This window comes from Ursus americanus, chromosome 2 (genome assembly GCF_024610735.1).
Source record: "Ursus americanus isolate L20-20 chromosome 2, mUrsAme1.1.p, whole genome shotgun sequence".
Classification (NCBI taxonomy): Eukaryota; Metazoa; Chordata; class Mammalia; order Carnivora; family Ursidae; genus Ursus; species Ursus americanus.
The window spans coordinates 7,266,084-7,287,999 of NC_142128.1; the positions used below are offsets into that span (position 1 = coordinate 7,266,084).

Sequence of the window (21,916 nt, forward strand, 5' to 3'; positions counted from 1 at the left end):
CAGCGTTCTGGGATCGAGCCCCACATCAGGTTCCTCTGCTGGGAGCCTGCTTCTTCCTCTCCCACTCCCCCTGCTTGTGTTCCCTCTCTCGCTGGCTGGCTCTGTCAAATAAATAAATAAAATCTTAAAAAAAAAAAAAAAGAAAAGAAAAGAAAAGAAACAACCCAATTAAATAAATGGGCCAAACACTTTAATGGGCATGTCACTGAAGAAGATACACAGAAGGCCGAGAGGAATATGAAAAGATGCTCCAGATCATAATATGTCATCAGGGAAATGCAAATTAAAACAACAATAAAATACCACTGCACACCCATTAGAAGGAATAAAATCTGGAACTCTAACTGCACCAAATACTAACAAGGATGTGGAACAACAGAAAATCTCATTCAATGCTGATGGGAATGCAAAATGGTATAGCCGCTCTGGAAGACAATTTGTTATCTTACAAAACTAAACATGCTCTTACCATACAATCTAGCAGTCAAGCTCCTTGGTATTTACCCAAAGGAGTTGAAAACTTATTTCTCACAAAAACCTGTATGCAGCTGTTCATAGCAGCTTTATTCATAATTGTCCAAATTTGGAAGCAACCAAGGTATCGTTCAGTAAGTGAATAGATAAATAAATGGGGTACATCCAGGAAATGGAAAAATGCAGAGAGAAAAAAAGATACAAGCTATCAAATCATGAAAAGACATGAAGGAAACTTAAATGTATATTTCTCAGAAGCCAGTCTGAATAGGGTACATATGCAGGATTCCAACTATATGGTGTTCTTGAGAGGGCAACACTATTGAGACAATAAAAAGATCAGGGGTTGCAGGGAGAGGGGTGAACAGATAGAGCACTCAGGATTTTTAGGGCTGTGAAAATATTCTGTATGATCCTACAATGATATATACCTATTGTTCTATATTTGTCCAAACCGATAGAATATAACAACTCCAAGAATGAACCCTAATGTAAACAATAGACTTTGGGTGATGACAATGAGCCAATGTAGGTTCATCAACTATAAAAAAATACACCACTCCGGTGAGGGTGTTGATAATGGGAAAGGCTATGCATATGTAGAGACAGGAGGGATATGGGAACTCTCTGTACTTTTCTCTCAATTTTTCTGTGAACCCAGAACCACTCTAAGAAAAAGTCTTTTCAAGTATTATTTTTTTTTTAAATTGGTATTTCAGGCGGGGGCGCCTGAAATTTCAGTCGGTTAAAGCATCCAACTCTTAGTTTCAGCTCAGGTCATGATCTCAGGGTCATGAGATCAAGCCCTGTGTCGGGCTCTCACTCGCACAGAGTCTGCTTGGGATTCTCTCTCCCTCTCCTTCAGCCCCTACCTCCTGCGCGCGCACACACACACACACACTCTCTCTCTCTCTCTCTCTCTCTCTCTCTCTCTCAAATAAATTAATCTTTAAAAATTTTTACAAAATCTATATTTCATATGCTTGAAAAGAGCCTAAGGAGACAAGTGAATGAATATAAAGACACTTAAAATGAAGTGTCCACACAGGGGAGGACTGAGAGTGAAGAGAGGCAACCTGCTATTGTCTGAAATTGCTCCAGTAAGAACCAAAGAACTACATTAAGAACTGAAATGATAATCAAGAAATAAGTTCCTAGAAATGTGAGATATTAGAATAACTGAGGAGAGAGAAGAGTCTCCTTCCCTGAAGAGCCTTAAGAGATAAGACCAGCTAGTCAGGGCCCCCCTAAGGCAGGCATAGGATGGTTCCCTAGTAAATATAAATTCATGCCAACCAGACGTCTTATAGGAACCTCCTAAAAGCAATTCCCCAAGATCAATCTTACCTTTTTCTCTTCCTCCTCCTCCAACTCCTCTGCCTCCAATTCCGACTCTTCCTCTTCTTTCTCCAAGCAGGAATCTGGGCTGTTAGCCCCAGAAAGCCTTAGGTCTAGAGCAGGAATAGGAAGGAAAGGCTAAAGAATTTACCAATAAATTAGATAATGAATTAATGGCGCTGATCCCAGAGAAGCAGTCTTCTGACTCTACCTTTCATGTCCCAGTTGCATTTTCTTGAAAAACATGGCCCTAGATGATCACACCTCCACCTTTTCCAAAGTCCCACCACTCTTCAACATGCACCCTCCCCCCCACCCTCTGTTTTCCTCCATTCTTCTCTTCGCCCATCCATCTACCCGTCCATCCACCCTGGACACTTGGTCAATGGCATTCGTGGACAGCCTCCTATTAGAGAATCCAGAACTAGGTGGATGACATTGGATTTAAAATTAAGGTTCAGTTGCTGCCCTCATGAAGGACCTCCCTCTCTAGTCCTCATCCTCCTACTGATCCTACCTTTTCCTTCCCCACTACTGTCAGATCCAGTGTATCGGCTCCGGAAACCAAACAAGTTAACCCGTTCCTGAGGGAACCAAGAAACAAAAGCATCATCCGCTACTCTCCCAGGGATGATTTTTGCCCTCAGTCTTTAAGACTTTAGTTATGGACTTTATATTCATATTCTGTACTATTTTCACTTGAAATTTCATGTTCTGTTTATCTAATTTCTGTGAAGATTAACTATTATAATACATTATAAAATTATCTCTGTATTGTATATTTATATTATATTATATTATTATATGCTCTATTACTATAATCTCTTTTCTCCAGTTTATTTATAATTCAGTTTGTCATTCTCCACCACACCCCCAAAGGCAGAATTTGAGGGTAAACACGGACCCTGCATAAAAGAAAGGTTAAGACACATACAGCTGAGATCTCAAGTTAAATAGGGAGGTACGATGTCCCCTACTACACACAGTCTCTCTGCGGGATGAGAGAAGATCCCATTTGTTCAAGGGTAGGGAAAAGAATAAATGATTTAAGGAGTCAGGGGAATCTGGCTTGGGAAGAAAAGACTAATTCTAAGACTAAGACTGGATGATGGGAAAGGACAAGCCACTTTTCTATAGTAGAGAATATATGGTTTGCTTTGTGTCCCAAGTCCCAAAGAGGAGCAGGTATGTGGTCTGAACACTCTCCCACCTGAATATTGATCCGTTCTGCCTCTTGAGCCATCGTCAGGGCTGCTCCCAGCTTTTGGTTGCAGTCCTTGTTCCTGAACTTTTTCTGAAATAGAGGAAGATTAGAGTCAGTGATAAATATTAAAGAAGTGACTCCAGTATACCGCTACTTGCCAGACACGATCTTTAACTATGTTTATTTGCAGTTCCTGATATTGATACGATACTCCTATTCTTAATCTTTTGAGCTGAGAGTCATAATCTCACTTTATCCTCCCATAACAAACCTGTTACCAGTTCCTAGCAATACTGCCAACCAACACTTTGGTGTCCTCTCCACAGTAAATCCCACGGAAATTTGGAGAGACAGGATTAAAGGAGCTCAGGTGATTCCACTTTTAAGATTCTCACTAATTTCTTCAGATCCAGCTGCTTGATTTAATAGTACCTGATTTTTGAAGACCCCAGAACTGCTGGGCCTCTGCTCATTTCTAAGGCTGGTTGAACCCAAAGAGATTATAGGCAGGAAATATTATTTAGTTCATTCAGTGGTTCTCAAGCAGGGGAGGTTTTGCCTCCCAGAAGATATTTGGCAATGTCTAGAGACAATTTTTTTGGTTGTCACAACTGAGGCCAGGGGCAGTAGCATCCCTTGGCTAGATGCCAGTAGAGCCCGGGGATGCTGTTAAACCTGCTAAAATACACAGGACAGCGCTCCACAACAAAGAATTACCAGGCCCCAAATGGTACCCTGAGAAACCCTGAGTTAATATGTGCCCTCACTTCTGCCACACCTGCCTTGGCTAAACTGTAGAAAACTGCAGTCTTCAGGAAGAAGACCAATCATGGTAGAAAGAAGAGTCCCCGTGAATAACCTCACTCTTGCACACTTGGTCAGACATGGGACTTCCTCCCAACACAGCTTCCCCTGGGAGAAAATCAGGTTAAATAAGGGGCAGATTTAGTTTTCGGGTTCCCTGTATCACAATTGAGCCCTCCCCAAAGATTGCTTACCCCTCCAGCTAGCTCCAGGGACAGCTCCTGGAAGTTCTTTAGCATGTTGACTGGGATCCAAGCACGAGAGACTGTTTCTCCAAAAAATGTCACGTGGTATTTAGACTGAAATTTAAAAAAATGGTTTTCTTACAGCCTCTTGTCCTTCTCCTTGCTTTGGACTGGGGGGAGAACTGAGGATTCATAAAGGGCAGGAGGTGCTGGGCCTCATCTGATGCCATAAACCTGACCCAGCTACTCCACCTCAGTCTGCTGTGCTTCACTCCTCAGGAATCCTAACCAAAGCACGTTTATCAGAACCTAGTAATGTCCTAGTAATGATTCAATATTTAATTAAATACAAGTTTATTTCTATACATGGGTAGTTATTTCTGTGTTTGTCACTCTAGTTAAGGGTCTGTTTCTGCTGATGTCTGTTGGTTGTGTCTGTTTCCAACTCTGTACACCTGTTAGGATGGATTTGTTCATTACTTTGGCCTGAGCACCTTCCTACCCTGACCCAGGAAAACTCACCGGCAGGGAATCAAGATGAGACGCAAAAAGAAAATATTCCCCCAGGTCAGGATCAGATTCTACCATGCCTGGCCACCTGGAGAAGACAGACAGGTTTAGGGGACAGAAGAGGAAGGGTTTAGATGAACACAACACAAACTCAATACACATGTACAGAAAGGGGAAATATATTTCATAAAAAAAAAAAAAGGATCCCAAAGATAGACCCCCCTTGTGAATCTCCCTCAGTAGTCTACCAAATGACTAAAGCGACCTCTCAGTGTACAAAGAAGTTCCAAATCTTCCTAGTAAGAGCATCTTACCCTTCGAGGCCTTCTATCAACCCTGAGAAAAAAATCTTCTGATTAGGGACATCTCCAAAGAAGAAACTATCCTACCCTTCTTCGTTCTCTCTACTTTATATATCTGTCACATCTCAATGTTTTAAAAAAATGCCTTAAAGCCAGCTTCCTTTTTCTATCTACTCAGGGTAGAACTGGTAGACCTTTTTTCCCGGGGAGATACCACTTCAACTGTGAAACCTCTAGAAAACGCATTATTTTGAAGTCTCCAGGCTTAGTACTTTATGTTTTCCCTCATCCCATGTTCTTTCTAAGGCAGGTACCATTTCCATGATAAATGCTTTCCATTTCCTTCCCTCTCTGCTTGAATCTACCACTTCCAAGTTCATGGAAGGATGCTGTGACTATGCCATGGTGCCCTACCAGGGGTAACCATATTGCTTGGCCCAGATGATGGATCCTGGGATGTACGAGGCATAGGCCACATCACTCTCAAGCCCTGTCCAGGACTCCTCAGGGATGTCACAGCGATTATACCTCGAGTCTGGAAAAAGAGAAATGGAATGAAGGGAAGGAAAGAACCCCTTCAGGGAAAAATCAGGATGAGGGCAGGAGAGAGGAGAAGAATAGGCAGCAGGTGGGACCAAAAGGGCACCTGGGAGACAGGCATGGAGGAAGAACGAAGACCCATGGAGGAAACGCAGCTACAGCTAGAGCAGGAGTGCTGCCTCCTTGTACTTTACAGAGATTCTAAACTTCCGCCTATATCCCACATTATCTGACCCTGCTTCCATCTACATAACATCATGGCAGTCATTTCTCTGAGACTCTGTTGTCTCATCTGTAAAAATAATTGGGCTGGGCTAGATCATTATAATCTCTTCTAAGAGGTTTCAAACATTCTAGAATTCTAAGCCACTGGTTCTCTCTCACCTGCTTTCCCCCGTATACCCCATATCCCTTCTTATCCACAACCCAATACCAACAATCTAATCAGGACCAACAGGGTCAGACTAATGCTGAAGAAGGGGGAATTCACTTAGAATCTACACTGAGATCCCAGGCCCTTCCTACAACATAACCCTTCAGGGTGTCTTCTTCTAGCCCATTATGCCAGATTCATCTTGATATGAGAGGATGATCCCTTCCTCTCTCCCAAACACTACAAGGACCCCTGGAATTATAACTACATCTATGACATATATAATCTAAGGGGTACATACAGAAAAAGAAAGGGAAGAACCATTAAAAACTAAAAACAAAACGAAAAACATCTCCAGTCCTTTCTACCTGTATTCTGATCACAGGACCAATTAGCTGGAAGCACTGAGGGGTCAATGTTCCCACAAAGCCGCCTCCACTTCTCACAGTCTGGGGAGGAACACTGGACCCAGACAAGACATTGACCTGCGAGAAGAAAAAAAAAAACCAAAACTGAAATGAAACAAAAAAATGCCCTTCGTTCTTCAGTCCAACGAAAATCAATGTACCCCCTTCAAAATCACATAGCCTTAGGCAATGAGTCTAATCCTAGATTTATAAATGGGAAAACTAAGCTCAGAGAAGATAATTGACTTGCTGAAGATCAGCCTAAATTGGTGGCAGATCTAAACTTGGACCCCAGGTCTCATATCTCAATCTTTCTCCTATGCCATACTATCAATCTCTCTTTCCCCTAGGGGAAGAAAAGAGTGGTTTTTGTATTGACGGTTCTTGAAAAGTTTGGCCAGCATCTTTCCAGCTAGTGCCTCGTTCTCTGCTGGCCTGTCACTACTGGAAAGTTCTTTTGAAGGGCTAACCAGCATCTCTTTTGTGTACAACATCCAGAGTTCCTATCTGAATCCCAGCTGATTTACCTGTCACCAAATCACCAAGTTGCAGTCTTTGGGACCAACAGCCCTGAGCTTAACCCCTTCCAAAAGACAGAGATAAGCCTACCAACTCAACCAATTATTTAGTTCAGGGCTTGCTCAAAGGAAGCTTTCCTTGTATCCATTACCTTCCAAACCCTTATTCCCACCTTTCTTCATTCCAGCATCTGCTAACTTGACCCAATGCCTCTCACAGGCTCTCCTCTCTCCATCCCAAATTCTTCCACTATGTTCTTTGGAATTCTAGACAAGAGCAACAAAAGGTCCACATATCTTCAACTTCTTCTCTGAACATCCATCTCCTTTTCAAAACCTGGTGACGCACAAATGACACTGCCTCTACCCGACCCCACCCACAGCCCTCTAAGTGGAGTCTGTTCCCTCTCTCACACCCCAGGCCAGAAAGTGGGGTCAGCAACATCCTTACTCATCACCACTTCCAGACCATTACTAGCCTCCTTCCTATAAAAACCCTTCCTTCCTTGATATCCATGCCATGGGACTACACCGCCCTCTCATCTCCCTTGAAAAGATGCTGGCATCCGGTTCAGCCTTCTCCTCCTCTCTACCTCCTGCCCTCATTCCAGATGACAGCTGTTTTCAAGAGGTAACTCGAAGAAGCACCCCATTCTCTGAGTTCCTTGGCCTTTTCCTCCATGCCACCTCAGTAATGCACACTTCACTTCGTGATGCACTCCCCTCCTGCCTGCCCCACTCAGTCATCTGTAGGGACCTCACACACCCCTGAACCACTTATCCAAACATCCCTTTCTGATAAAAATGCCCCATCCTTCCACCTCACTTTTTCAAAGACCGACTTCTAAGGAACATTCACTTTATCTAGATCACCAATCTTCTGGCCCCTAACTTCTTCCCAATCTAGTAGCAACCCCCTTTCTTCATTGTACTTACTCAGGTTTGACTCCTTAGATTCTCTTGCAGACATCTTCAACTCCCTTACCCTCTGCCCTTCTTCCCACCCAGCTGGCCAAACACAACCCTGAATGAACATATTCTACCTTTTCTGTGCCTACATTCATTCAACTGAGTGTTGCTAGGGAAATATCACATAACCAGGCACATGGGTCTACACCATACCATCACAGTTGACAATACCAACCAATATGTTTCTCCAGTAAGTTCACTCGCCCACTGTCAAGTTTTACCTTCCATGCCTGAACATAGGGATGCCCTCCATCCCCCTGAAATCAGCCCTCAGAGAAACAGTCCTTCCTATAAGAAGGACTTATATTTGGATCCTTTCAAAGTAGCTCATATTATGCAACACATTCTGAATTATTTTATTTTGAAGAAAAAGCACTGGTTGGGAATGATACAGTAGTCTGAAAAGACAGCTGCAGAGCCTGGAACGCACACGTGTGTGTGCGGCACCACAGCAGCCACGGTGGGCCACGAGACCCACGACTCCGGTGCTGCTGGTAGGCAAGGCCTGCAGTGACAGGCAGCCATGCCACTTGGGGCCTGCCTTCTTCCACACTGCATTCCTGGGCAGCCCCTCCATGGCTGCCACCACCCCCATCCCATGACAGCGAGAACGCCCAGCCCAAACAGATCTTTACCTTCTGCCTCAAGAACCGGAGAAAGTTGAGCAAGGACCAAGACAGAAAGACTACGATTCAGAGTTAGAGGTGAATGCCGTTCGGCAATCCACAGAGAGCCCCTGTGGACCTGACTCAGGCACAGGCCTCCTGTGAGGGTGCCCACCAAGCCAGCCCGGCCTTTGGGCTGATGGACAGTGGTGTCAGGACTCTGCACTGGCCCGGCTGGCCCAGGTCGACTGGAACCTTCTGTGCTGGCTTCCTACCTGGGTTTTCTTCTGGTCACTACGTGCTGGCATCTTGTGTCTTGATATGATAATATAAAATCTGGAAACTTTGTATACATAAAAACAAAACAATACCATCCAAAAAAGCCAAACCAAACCATAACAAAACAAAAAGAGCTGCCAATAGTAGTTTTTGCTGTTCATAGAGGGGATCTAGCAAGACTAGAAAAAGACGGGGAGAAGGGGCCGGGGCCATAAAAGTAAACACAGATCAATAAAACAAATTGTTGGTTGTGAAAAATAATGAATATTTGTGAGCAAATGAATGGGGAAAAGTCATCCAAATGATATAGAATGAGGTATTTGTGTGGCTTGGGATAAAATTTCCAATGACAGCAACACACAGGTCTTTAAAAGTCTCCTCTCAAATTACTTAGAAGAGAGGATGATGTGCTCCAGAAAACTGTTTGAGGCTCACGACACAACTCTATGAAAAGGAAGACTGATATCACAGACACTCTAAGAGCATTTCAGTGGACACCCGTTTCCTTGGGTTCTGTGATCCCTCCTCCTTCCATTTCGCCCTTCCTCCTCTTTCTGGCAGCTCCCTCCTCCTTCTCCACTCAGTCTCCAAATGTTGGGGTCCCAAAGCCCAGTTACGGGCCTTCGCCCCCATGCTACACTTTCCCCGGAGGCCAGCTCACCCATTCCTACTGGTTTGAGACCCATCTCCACACCCGACCGCACACAGGTGAATAATACTTCTAGCTTTTGTTCTTAGCTCCAGACGCCTACAGCCACCTCGCTTTCTGACATCACCATTTGGACATCTCACAAAGACCTCAAACCTGACAGGCCCAAACCCAAATGCTTGATCTTATCTCACAAATGTACTCTCCCTCCACTTTTCCCCACCTTCTCTCATCTAACTGCTCAAGCCAGAAACCAATCATCTTTAACATGCTCTCACCTCTCTCACACAATGTCCGATTCATTACCAAGCTCTGACAAGTCTGCCTCTAAAACATATCTTAAAACCATCCACTTCTGTTTCCACTTTCATCATCCTCATCCAAGCCACCGAAGTATCTAATCCTAGGACTCACTGGTCTACTCTTGTCCCTACATACTTCATTCTCCAATTAATCACCAAAGGGAGTCTTCTAAAACATTAATTTGATGACATCACTCCCCTGGCGAAGACTCATCGTTGGCTTCCCACTGCCCTGAAGATAAAATCCTCACTTTGTACGTTCCTCCAGAGCCACTTTCCTGCCTTGCTTCTCCTTGCTCTCCGAACTCCAATCACACTGACTTCCTTTTAATAACCGGAATATGCCAAACAGCACTCTCCCTAACCTCTTTCTCCTACTCCTGCTCCTCCTTCAGATTTCAGCTTAACGGCCATCTCCTTACAGCTGCGTTCCCTGACTGGCCCAATCTTGATTAGGTCTCCCTTTCTTCCTGTGATGATACTCCATTCTTTTCCCTCACTTCACACGAATGGATTGTATTTATCAGATACTGCCCTTTCTCCTTCCTACTCCAGGAGGACTTGCCTGTCCCTGGCAACTAGAAGAAACACAAAGAGCAGTCCGTTTATAGCCAGAGGCTTACACATTCACGACAATCACAATTCAATTCAACGAGCACTGCCTAAGAAGTAGACCTTCCATCTCCCAGTGAAAATCCAATCCTTGCCCTAATACCGAGAGCTGCGGGAGATAGAACACCGCCACCCAGACCACCCAACTGCCCAAATGAGACTTACACCTCCGGCTCCTTATGTTACCATGTCATTATAACACGAGGAGCAGTTTATTGCCTTGAACTATCCTGGGTGATGCCTAGAGTTTTCTTTCTTTCTTTCTTTCTTTGAGTTTTCTTTCTAGTATGTACAAGCCTGTTTTTGGTGCAAGCCTGTTTTCCCCCCAGATTGTTGTGTTTTTTTTTTTAAGATTTTATTTATTTATTTGACAGAGAGAGAGACAGCCAGCAAGAGAGGGAACACAAACGGGGAGTGGGAGAGGAAGAAACAGGCTCCCAGCAGAGGAGCCCGATGTGGGGCTCGATCCCAGGACCCTGGGATCACGCCCTGAGCCGAAGGCAGATACTTAATGACTGAGCCACCCAGGTGCCCCTTCCCCCCAGATTGTTAAGTGTATTTATTTTCAAAATTTTAAACATACTAACATATCATCTGATCTCTTTTATTTCTCATTCTAAAATTCCCCAAAATTACCATGGTTATAACCTCTATTTGTTTATTGCCTAATACACTAAAACCATGAATTCTACAAAAGAAAGGATTATCTATTTTGTTCACCACTGTATTTCCAATACCTAGCATGATGCCTGGAATAGAACATAAAGCATTAATAACTATTGTTAAAAGAATAAATAAATACCCATGCTTATCTTTCTTCCATCCAGTCTCAAAGGCTACAGTGTCCTTTCTGAATAAGAATAAATCCTGTGGCTTTCTTCTCATTCCCATCAACCACTCCTTTTTTTTTTTTTTTAAGTAGGCTCTATGCCCAGAGTGGAGTCCAACATGGGGCTTGGACTCACAACCCTGAGATCAAGACCTGAGCTAAAATCAAGAGTCAGATGCTTAACTGACTGAGCCACCCAGGCACCCCAAACTCTCCTTCTTTATAAACAATTTTCTCTCAGCATACACATATGCTAACAACACAGAGGTCACGTCTCTTTCTTTAAAAAAAAAAAAAGTTAAAAAAAGAAAAACCTTCCCTCAGCTCTACACCCTCTCCCCTCTATTTACCATTTTCTTCATCCTAGTTTTCACATCTAAACTAATTGAAAAAAGTACTTATTCTTCAACCAATTAAATTGGCCATTCACCCTTACCAACCCATATGGGTGTTCTAATCAAGACCCTAGTAACTTCCTAATTGTAACATCATTGAGCATTTTCAAATCTTTATCCTCTTCGGTGTTTCTGTAGCAGCACTGGACGAGGCTAAACACCCCTCTTTCTTGAAATTCTCTCCTCCCCTGGCATCTCTGATGTCATACTCTCCTAGATCTCCTTCCACCTCCATAAGTTTTCTCTTAGTGCTCAGCTTTTTCCCTGTGCAACTCTTCCTCTGTTCAACCCTAAATATTATGTTCCCCCTAAACATTATGGGTTTTCTATTCATTGCTCTTCTCTTTGCACTCCACGTTTTCCTCTTGGAAAATTTTATCCAGATTCCCAAATCTGTATTCCCGGCCCAGACCTCTTTCTTGGATGCTAAAGCTCATCACAGAACCCCCCCCCCAACTTGTCCAAAGCTGAATTCACCATCTGAAATGTGCTCTTTCTTCTATACTCTGCCTCACCTCTCAGATCTAACTGGCAACCATATCATACTGATCTTTCCTCCTAAAAATCTCAACTTTGTCTCTTCCTCTTCACTGCTACTGTCTATCTTCCTCATTTGAATCACTATTTCTGTGGGTCTAGTTGTGTTCCCACCAATTCATCTTCCATGCCACTGGCAGGGTGAGCTTTCTAAAATACAAATCCTGGAGGGAGGAGTTAAGATGGCGGAGGAGTAGGAGACACCGTTTTCAGCCGGTCCTCCGAGTCGAGCTGGATAGGTACCAGACCAGCCTAAACAACCACGGAACCAGCCTGAGACACAGGAAGATACATCTGGATCTCTACAAAGGAACATCTCCAGCGCTGAGTATTGAGGTATGAAGCGGGGAGCTGTGAAACCGCGCACAGATATCGGAAGATAAACGGAAGGGGGAGGGAGCCGCCCCGTTCGGGCGCCGGGAAGCGGTAGCCACCTGCATGGGAGAGTGGGCAGACTCACGGAGGGCACCCAGGAAACAGCAGACTGAGACCGTGAGCTGGGAGCCCGCGCCACCAGGCATCTCGCGGAACTCTGGAATCCCGGTGTGCTCGCTGGAACCAGACTGAGACCAGGAGCTCCGGGGGCACGCGGGGTGGCTGGCGGCGTTAGAAACACAAAGGACAGAGACACGCTGGCCCTGGAAGTGAGGGCTGGGACACCGGGTGTGGGGCGCACATCCCAGGACGCTGCAGGGTTGAGCAACACCAACAGTAACAGAGTTAAAGTGGCCAGAACATCAGTGGAGAATGGGCCGCAATCCCTCTGTTCTGTGACAGAGGCTGAAATTCGGCCGCTGCTGCTCTGACTCTCAGAAGAGGCACAGCAGACCGCCAGGGAAAGCTGCCAGAGAACAAAAGCCTGGAAATACCGGCTCACAGCGTGCCCATCCCCATCCCCCCTCGCAGGGGACACGGAGACTCTACCCAAACAGGGTTGCCTGAGTATCGGCGCGGCAGGCCCCTCCCCCAGAACACAGAAGGCAGGCTGAAAAATCAAGAAGTCCACAACCCGGGGCGCCTGGGTGGCGCAGTCATTGAGCTCCTGTCTTCGGCTTAGGGCGTGATCCCCGCATTCTGGAAAGGAGTCCCTCATCGGGCTCTTCCACTGGGAGCCTGCTTCTTCCTCTCCCACTCCCCTGCTTGTGTTCCCTCTCTCGCTGGTTGGCTCTCTGCCACATAAATAAATAAATAAATAAAATCTTTAAAGAAGAAGCCCACACCCCTAAGATCCCTATAAAACAGGGGGCACGGCCTGGGACCCAGTCAATAATTTGGGCTCTGGACAAGCCCGCAACCTCTCCTCATCAGAATGACAAGAAGGAGAAGCCCCCCCCCCAGCAAAGAAAAGACAGTGAGTCTGTGGCCTCTGCCACAGAAATAATGGATATGGATGTAACCAAATTATCAGAAATGGAATTCAGAGTAACGATGGTCAAAATGATTAGTAGAATTGAAAAAAGTATTAACGAAAAGGTTACTGAGAATATAGAATCCCTAAGGACAGAAATGAGAGCGAATCTGACAGAAATTAAAAATTCTATGAGCCAAATGCAGGCAAAACTAGAGGCTCTGACGGCCAGGGTCACCGAAGCAGAGGAACGTATTAGTGAATTGGAGGATGGGTTAATAGAGGAAAAAACGAAAATAGAAGCTGGTCTTAAAAAAATCCACGCCCACGAATGTAGGTTACGGGAGATTACTGACTCAATGAAACGATCCAATGTCAGAATCATCGGCATCCCCGAGGGGGTGGAGAAAAACAGAGGTCTAGAAGAGATATTTGAACAAATTGTAGCTGAAAACTTCCCTAATCTAGCGAGGGAAACAAACATTCGTGTCCAAGAGGCAGAGAGGACCCCTCCCAAGCTCAACCATGACAAACCTACGCCACGTCACGTCATAGTGCAATTCGCAAATATTAGAACTAAGGATACAGTATTGAAAGCGGCCAGGGCAAAGAAATTTCTCACATACCAAGGCAAAGGCATCAGAATAACATAAGACCTGTCTACACAGACCTGGAATGAGAGAAAGGGTTGGGGGGGCATTTTTAAAGCTCTTTCAGAGAAAAACATGCAGCCAAGGATCCTTTATCCAGCAAGGCTCTCATTCAGAATTGATGGAGAAATAAAGACATTCCAGAATCGCCAGTCATTAACCAATTTCGTAACCACGAAACCAGCCCTACAGGAGATATTAAGGGGGGGGTTCTATAAAGGTAAAAAGCCCCCAAGAGTGATACAGAACAGAAAGTCACAATCGATAGAAACAAAGACTTTACTGGCAACATGGCATCATTAAAATTCTATCTCTCAGTTCTTAGCATCAATGTAAATGGTTTAAACGCTCCCATAAAACGCCACAGGGTTGCAGATTGGATAAAAAGAAATGACCCATCCATTTGCTGTCTACAAGAGACTCATTTCGAACCCAAAGATGCATTCAGACTGAGAGTAAGGGGATGGAGTACCATCTTTCACGCAAATGGACCTCAAAAGAAAGCTGGGGTAGCAATTCTCATATCAGATAGATTGAATTTTAAACTAGAGACTATAGTTAGAGATGCAGAAGGGCGCTATATTATTCTTAAGGGAAGTATTCAACAAGTGGATATGACAATTATAAATATATATGCCCCCAACAGGGGAGCAGCAAGATACACAAGCCAACTCTTAACCAGAATAAAGAGACATATAGATAAAAATACATTAATAGTAGGGGACCTCAACACTCCACTATCAGAAATAGACAGAACACCCTGGCAAAAACTAAGCAAAGAATCAAAGGCTTTGAATGCCATACTCGACAAGTTGGACCTCATAGATATATATAGAACACTACACCCCAGAACCAAAGAATACTCATTCTATTCTAATGCCCATGGAACATTCTCAAGAATAGACCATGTTCTGGGACACAAAACAGGTCTCAACCGATACCAAAAGATTGAAATTATCCCCTGCATATTCTCAGACCACAACGCTCTGAAATTGGAACTCAACCACAAGGAAAAATTTGGAGGAAACTCAAACACTTGGAGACTAAGAACCATCCTGCTCAGGAATGACTCGATAAACCAGGAAATCAAAAATCAACTTAAACAATTTATGGAGACCAATGAGAATGAAAACACAACGGTCCAAAACCTATGGGATACTGCAAAGGCAGTCCTAAGGGGGAAATACATAGCCATCCAAGCCTCACTCAAAAGAATAGAAAAATCTAAAATGCAGTTTTTATATTCTCACCTCAAGAAGCTGGAACAGCAACAGAGGGACAGGCCTAATCCACTCACGAGGAAGCAGTTGACCAAGATGAGAGCAGAAATCAATGAATTAGAAACCAGAAGTACAGTAGAGCAAATCAACAGGACTAGAAGCTGGTTCTTTGAGAGAATCAATAAAATTGACAGACCACTGGCAAGACTTATCCAAAAGAATAGAGAAAGGACCCAAATTAATAAAATTATGAATGAAAAGGTAGAGGTCACAACCAACACCAATGAAATTGGAAGGATTATTAGAAACTATTATCAACAGCTATATGCCAAAAAACTAAGCAATCTGGAAGAGATGGAGGCGTTCCTGGAAACCTATAAACTTCCAAGACTGAAACAGGAAGAAATTGATTTCTTAAACAGGCCAATTAATTATGAAGAGATTGAGTCAGTGATAAACAACCTTCCAAATAACAAAACTCCAGGCCCGGACAGTTTTCCTGGGAATTCTACCAAACATTCAAAGAAGAAATAATACCTATTCTCCTAAAGCTATTTCAAAAAATAGAAACAGAAGGAAAGCTACCAAACTCATTCTATGAGGCCAATATTACCTTGATCCCCAAACCAGGCAAAGACCCCATCAAAAAGGAGAATTACAGACCGATTTCCCTAATGAATATGGACACCAAAATCCTCAACAAGATCCTTGCTAATAGAATCCAACAGTACATTAAAAGGATTATCCATCATGACCAAGTGGGATTCATACCTGGGTTGCAAGCGTGGTTCAACATTCGCAAATCGATCGGCGTGATACATCATATCAACAAGAAAAGACTCAGGAACCATATGATCCTCTCAATTGATGCAGAAAAAGCATTTGACAAAATACAGCATCCTTTCCTGATTAAAACCCTTCAGAGTGTAGGAATAGAGGGTACATTTCTCAATCTCATAAAAGCCATCTATTAAAAGCCTACAGCAAATATTATTCTCAATGGGGAAAAGCTGGAAGCCTTTCCCTTAAGATCAGGAACACGACAAGGATGCCCACTCTCACCACTATTATTCAACATAGTACTAGAAGTTCTTGCAACAGCAATCAGACAACAAAAAGGGATAAAAGGTATCCAAATTGGCAGAGAAGAAGTCAAAATGTCTCTCTTCGCAGATGACATGATACTCTATATGGAAAACCCAAAAGAATCCACTCCCAAACTATTAGAAGTTATAGAGCAACTCAGTAATGTGGTGGGATACAAAATCAATACTCAGAAATCAGTTGCATTTCTATACACGAATAACGAGACTGAAGAAAGAGAAATTAGGGAATCCATCCCATTTACAATAGCACCAAAAACCATACGTTACCTTGGAATTAACTTAACCAGAGACATAAAGGACCTATATTCTAGAAACTATAAATCACTCTTGAAAGACATTGAGGAAGACATAAAAAGATGGAAAAATATTCCATGCTCATGGATCAGAAGAATTAACATAGTTAAAATGTCCATGCTACCCAGAGCAATCTACACTTTCAATGCTATCCCAATCAAAATACCAAGGACATTTTTCAAAGAACTGGAACAAATAGTCCTTAAATTTGTATGGAAACAGAAAAGGCCCCGAATCTCCAAGGAACTGTTGAAAAGGAAAAACAAAGCTGGGGGCATCACAATGCCAGATTTTGAGCTGTACTACAAAGCTGTGATCACAAAGACAGCATGGTACTGGCACAAAAACAGACACATAGACCAATGGAACAGAATAGAGAACCCAGAAATGGACCCTCGGCTCTTTGGGCAACTAATATTTGATAAAGCAGGAAAAAACATCCGGTGGAAAAAAGACAGTGTCTTCAATAAACGGTGCTGGGAAAATTGGACAGCTACCTGCAAAAGAATGAAACTTGACCACTCTCTCACACCATACACAAAAATAAACTCCAAATGGATGAAAGACCTCGATGTGAGACAGGAATCCATCAAAATTCTAGAGGAGAACATAGGCAGCAACCTCTATGACATCGGCCAAAGCAACCTTTTTCATGACACATCCCCAAAGGCAAGAGAAACAAAAGACAAAATGAACTTATGGGACTTCATCAAGATTAAAAGCTTCTGCACAGCCAAGGAAACAGTCAAAAAAACTAAGAGGCAGCCCACGGAATGGGAGAATATATTTGCAAATGACACTACAGATAAAGGACTGGTATCCAAGATCTACAAAGAACTTCTCAAACTCAATACACAAGAAACAAATAAACAAATCAAAAAACGGGCAGAAGATATGAACAGACACTTTTCCAATGAAGACATACAAATGGCCAACAGACACATGAAAAAATGTTCAAAATCATTAGCCATCAGGGAAATTCAAATGAAAACCACACTGAGATACCACCTTACGCCAGTTAGAATGGCAAAAATAGACAAGGCAAGAAACAACAATTGTTGGAGAGGATGTGGAGAAAGGGGATCCCTCCTACATTGTTGGTGGGAATGCAAGTTGGTACAGCCACTCTGGAAAACAGTGTGGAGGTCCCTTAAAAAGTTAAAAATTGAGCTACCCTATGATCCAGCCATTGCACTACTGGGTGTTTACCCCAAAGATACAGACGTAGTGAAGAGAAGGGCCATATGCACCCCAATGTTCATAGCAGCAATGTCCACAATAGCTAAATCGTGGAAGGAGCCGAGATGCCCTTCAACAGATGACTGGATTAAGAAGTTGTGGTCCATATATACAATGGAATATTACTCAGCTATCAGAAAGAACGAATTCTCAACATTTGCTGCAACATGGACGGCACTGGAGGAGATAATGCTAAGTGAAATAAGTCAAGCAGAGAAAGACAACTATCATATGATTTCTCTCATCTATGGAACATAAGAACTAGGATGATTGGTAGAGGAAGAAAGGGATAAAGAAAGGGGGGGTAATCAGAAGGGGGAATGAAACATGAGAGACTATGGACTATGAGAAACAAACCGAGGGCCTCAGAGGGGAGGGGGGTGGGGGAATGGGATAGACCGGTGATGGGTAGTAAGGAGGGCACGTATTGCATGGTGCACTGGGTGTTATACGCAACTAATGAATCATCGAGCTTTACATCGGAAACCGGGGATGTACTATAGGGTGACTAACATAATATAATAAAAAATCATAAATAAAAATAAAATAAAATAAAATAAAATAAAATAAAATACAAATCCTACCAAGTCTTCCCTACTTAATGCCAGTGGTCCCTCTTTACCTTTAAAATAAAATTTAAATTCCTTAGCCTGACATGTAAGGCCCTTTATGATCTGACCCTTGTATGCCTCTAGCCTTATCTCCCCCTACAACCTCCTACCCCCCAACACACCCAGAAACTACAACCATTAGCTCTTCTCCATAACTTTGCCAAGAAATATCGCTCTGACCCCCAACCCACCTCGGTTCACCTGACTAAATTATACTTCTGACATATGGCTCAAACAGTATCTTTTCTTGGAAACTTTTCCAGATCTACTCCCAACTTGCAGCTTTCTTGTTTGCCTTCCTCACAAGCCCGGTTCCCTTCCAACAGACATATATTAATTCTTCTGAATTTATTCAGCACCTCCTAAAATTCCTGGTATATAGTAAGCACCCAACAATTATGGATTATATGACTGAATAACTGAATTAATGAAATCTTTCTCTTCCACAGCAGCATATCCCTGACAAGTAGCTGTGAGAGATAAATTACAGTCTTTGCAGGATTTCCTCCAGCAACCTAACCTAACCCTTGCCTCTCTTAGTCTCCATCTTCAATTTTCAAGCCCAGGTAAGTTTTCCAAATCATGCTGAACTCACCAAAACCACCACCTTCTCCCTTTTCTTGGTTTCTGGTCTGAGAATCATCCTGAACTGGTTTTTTCAGTTGGTCTTTCTGTTTCTGCTCATGTCCACTTGGGGCCTTTTCCATTTTCTCATCTTCTGGGAAGACATAACAAAACATTGTAAGGTACGGAGATGAAGAGAATCTTTGTAGATAGTAAGGGCCAGTGAAAGAAGGAAGAATCATAGCCTAAATAGATTCTCTGCCTGTCTACTGTCCCATTCCCTAATTCTGTGCCATAGGTACTTGAGCCAGATGTCAAAGTATATCAGACTATACTTACGGGATCCCTTCTTTCCTTTGCTTAGGGAAGATCTATTGAATTTCTTCTCAGAGGGTGCAGGATCTGGCTGGCCTGGCTTGGATGTCTTTATCACAGAGGTTACTCCAGCTTCCTGAGTGGCTGAAATCTCTAGAATATGAGGTACCATTACCCTCTCTCTGAAAATAACATTTTTTTCTTTAATGAGAAGGCAAAAAGGAGCAATTTGTCATACCCTTCATTTGAAAAAAAAAAACCCAAGGGTAAAAGTCAAGATGACAGAAGAATCCTAGGCTCTCTAAGGGCTCCTGAGGCCATTTTATTCATCTACTTGCCTATTTTTCCCAATTCAAACATCTTTCCTGAGCTGAGAGAAATCCATAGAGATAAAAGAATGAGTAGATAAACAGATAACCATTTACCAATGCTAAGTCCACCCTGTGATCGACTCGTCTCACTGGGATAAACTTACCCATCAGCATTACCATTATCAGTAGAAGAAGCAATTCCTGGGTCCTTGTCTAACTGGGTGCATCTTACGGGCTGGGCACAGGAAGTCTCTGCAAAATCAAGACTAGATCCCATCTCTCCCAAAACATAATACTATAAGCAGAGAAGCAATTAAAGAAAATACTGACTCCATTATTTCCAAACGGCAACCTTCCATTAAAATGTCTTCTACCTGTTGTCTGGAAGAGCCCATCTTTGGAGTTTTCTCATATCACGGAACTTTAAGTCTGTAAATTCTCAGGAAAAACTTCTAGCAAGCCTTTCCAGATTGATCTGCCTCATTCCAGCATAGCCAGGTAATGTCAATTTTATTTTGTGTACATACCAGAAATTTTACGTGCTGTGTTTTATATCATTTGTTCCTGAAACTTTCTCTAGGAACAGAAGTACACCTAAGAATAGCTGAAAATGTCAGACTATTTCCCTTCTCCTCAGGACATATGGTGAAGTCCTCAGGGCCTACACTATAGAGTTCCTTATTCCAAAAGTCAAATCCCTGAGCATATGTTAAAACAATATTGGGAATAGACATATACAAGGGTAGATGGAAACTAAGTTCTTCGAATCTGAGAAATACAATTTATCTTTTCTAAGTAGATTGTACACATGTAGAAGTGAATTTAAGTTACATTTTAAAAAACAATCTGAGACTGTATTTATATTCTGAAGTCAATGTAACCCACTTTTCTAAAAGCCTGTTCCCCCTGTCTAAGGTGGTTTAGTTACAGGCCTGTTGATAGAAGATGAACTATTTTAAAATATTTCAAAATCCAACTAATATTTCCTTACAAAGGAAACTGGAGGGAAGGAGAAAAGCTGTCAACTTACTCTACCCCTCAGATAACAGTTTGTCTAACTGAAACACTTGTTCTCTCACTATAGGCCATACCCAAGCACTCCTGGAGGGACTTCCGTAGCACAATCTGGACAATCTCCTCGAATTCTGCATTGGTGAGACTTGATATTTCCTGGAGAGACAAGGGCAGAGGAGGAAAACCACTCATCTTTCCCCAGGTCTCCTCTCTCACCAGTCAGGGAAACTTACATGAGGCAGTAAGTTTGCAAGGTTGCAAGCATGAAGTCAATGTCTCTAAGGCTTCTATAAACTCTACCCCAGATTTCCTGGGAATAAAGGAGTCAAAGAAAAGGAAAAGTTTATAAAGTCTCTGACCGCATCTACTCTTACCTCCATTCCACCTCAACCCCTACCCAGCCATTATTTCCAGCTAAAGGCTTTCATCAAGATTTTTTGTTTTACCTCTTTGAGAAGAAAATAGAAGCCCCAAGAAAGGAATAAAAAACTGAATGTTCTCCTATGTAAAAGATTGTTTGTCTACACCGGATATCTAGGAGAAACTGTCCCACTAGAGCCCATCAGTGAGACTGATACCTTTTCTTTCTTCTCTGCTTGCTTGTCTTGAGGCTTTCCTTTATTCTCCTGGCCACTGCTTGGACCATTTTCTGTGGTTGCTTTCTCTTCCTTCTTCTCTAACCTGGCCTTTGGGGAACTGATCCCCAAGGTCTCCTCCTTGGGTGGGTCAGGGCTATAGCACATCAGGCTATGCAATTTTTGTGCAGGTGGGGCAAAGGTTTTCTTTGGCCCCTTCCCACATTCTGAAAGAAATTTGATTACCAAATGGAATTTACAAAACCCAGAGTCTAGCACAGAAAGCGTTTGAACTGCCCTTTGACTGGGCATATTAGAATTATCTGGAAAGAGCTTTTAACAAAAGCAGATTACTAGGCCTCTCCTCTTCTACCCCACCCCTCCCCTAAGATTCAGATGAAATAGTTGGGAGTGAGGCCTAGGAATCTCTCATTTTACAAGACCATATAGATTATTCTGATGCCGAGTTTAGGAACTACTGAGTAGTTCAAAGGTGACAAATATCAACATGCAGGAAAATGAGTTATTCAAATGGAAATTTTAAAAATTTGCTCATTTTAACTTTAAACAAAATTTTATGGGAAATTAGAAAATTTGGGGGAAAAAGAAATCAAACTAGTACAATGAAAATGACACTGATCCTCCCAGGTATAAGTAGTATCTTTTTTTTCTGAGCTTCCACAAGACCTCAGGCCTCTCTGGTGGCATTTACCACACTCAAATTTGTGTTATAGATATTAAAATGTCTTTTGTCTCCCTACGAGCTCAGACATTTCTTGAGCTGGACTGCTTCTAAGTCATATACATTTCACTCAAAGTTCCTAGAAAAGTAGTAAC

The 21,916-nt window shown here is 42.8% G+C and overlaps 1 protein-coding gene across 1 annotated transcript in view; it reads right to left on the reverse strand.

The window, feature by feature from the left end:
• ZCWPW1 (zinc finger CW-type and PWWP domain containing 1) overlaps positions 1–21,916 on the reverse strand; it is a 34,313-nt gene that overhangs the window by 9,001 nt on the left and 3,396 nt on the right. The window contains exons 3-14 of the mRNA XM_087867749.1: positions 21,083–21,306; positions 20,582–20,660; positions 19,655–19,742; positions 19,204–19,361; positions 18,896–19,018; positions 6,099–6,215; positions 5,232–5,352; positions 4,528–4,603; positions 4,015–4,119; positions 3,023–3,106; positions 2,330–2,396; positions 1,822–1,925 (exon numbers count right to left, since the gene is read on the reverse strand). Coding sequence (XP_087723875.1) covers positions 1,822–1,925; positions 2,330–2,396; positions 3,023–3,106; positions 4,015–4,119; positions 4,528–4,603; positions 5,232–5,352; positions 6,099–6,215; positions 18,896–19,018; positions 19,204–19,361; positions 19,655–19,742; positions 20,582–20,660; positions 21,083–21,306 — 1,346 coding nt within the window. The remainder of the gene's footprint in view (positions 1–1,821; positions 1,926–2,329; positions 2,397–3,022; positions 3,107–4,014; positions 4,120–4,527; positions 4,604–5,231; positions 5,353–6,098; positions 6,216–18,895; positions 19,019–19,203; positions 19,362–19,654; positions 19,743–20,581; positions 20,661–21,082; positions 21,307–21,916) is intronic.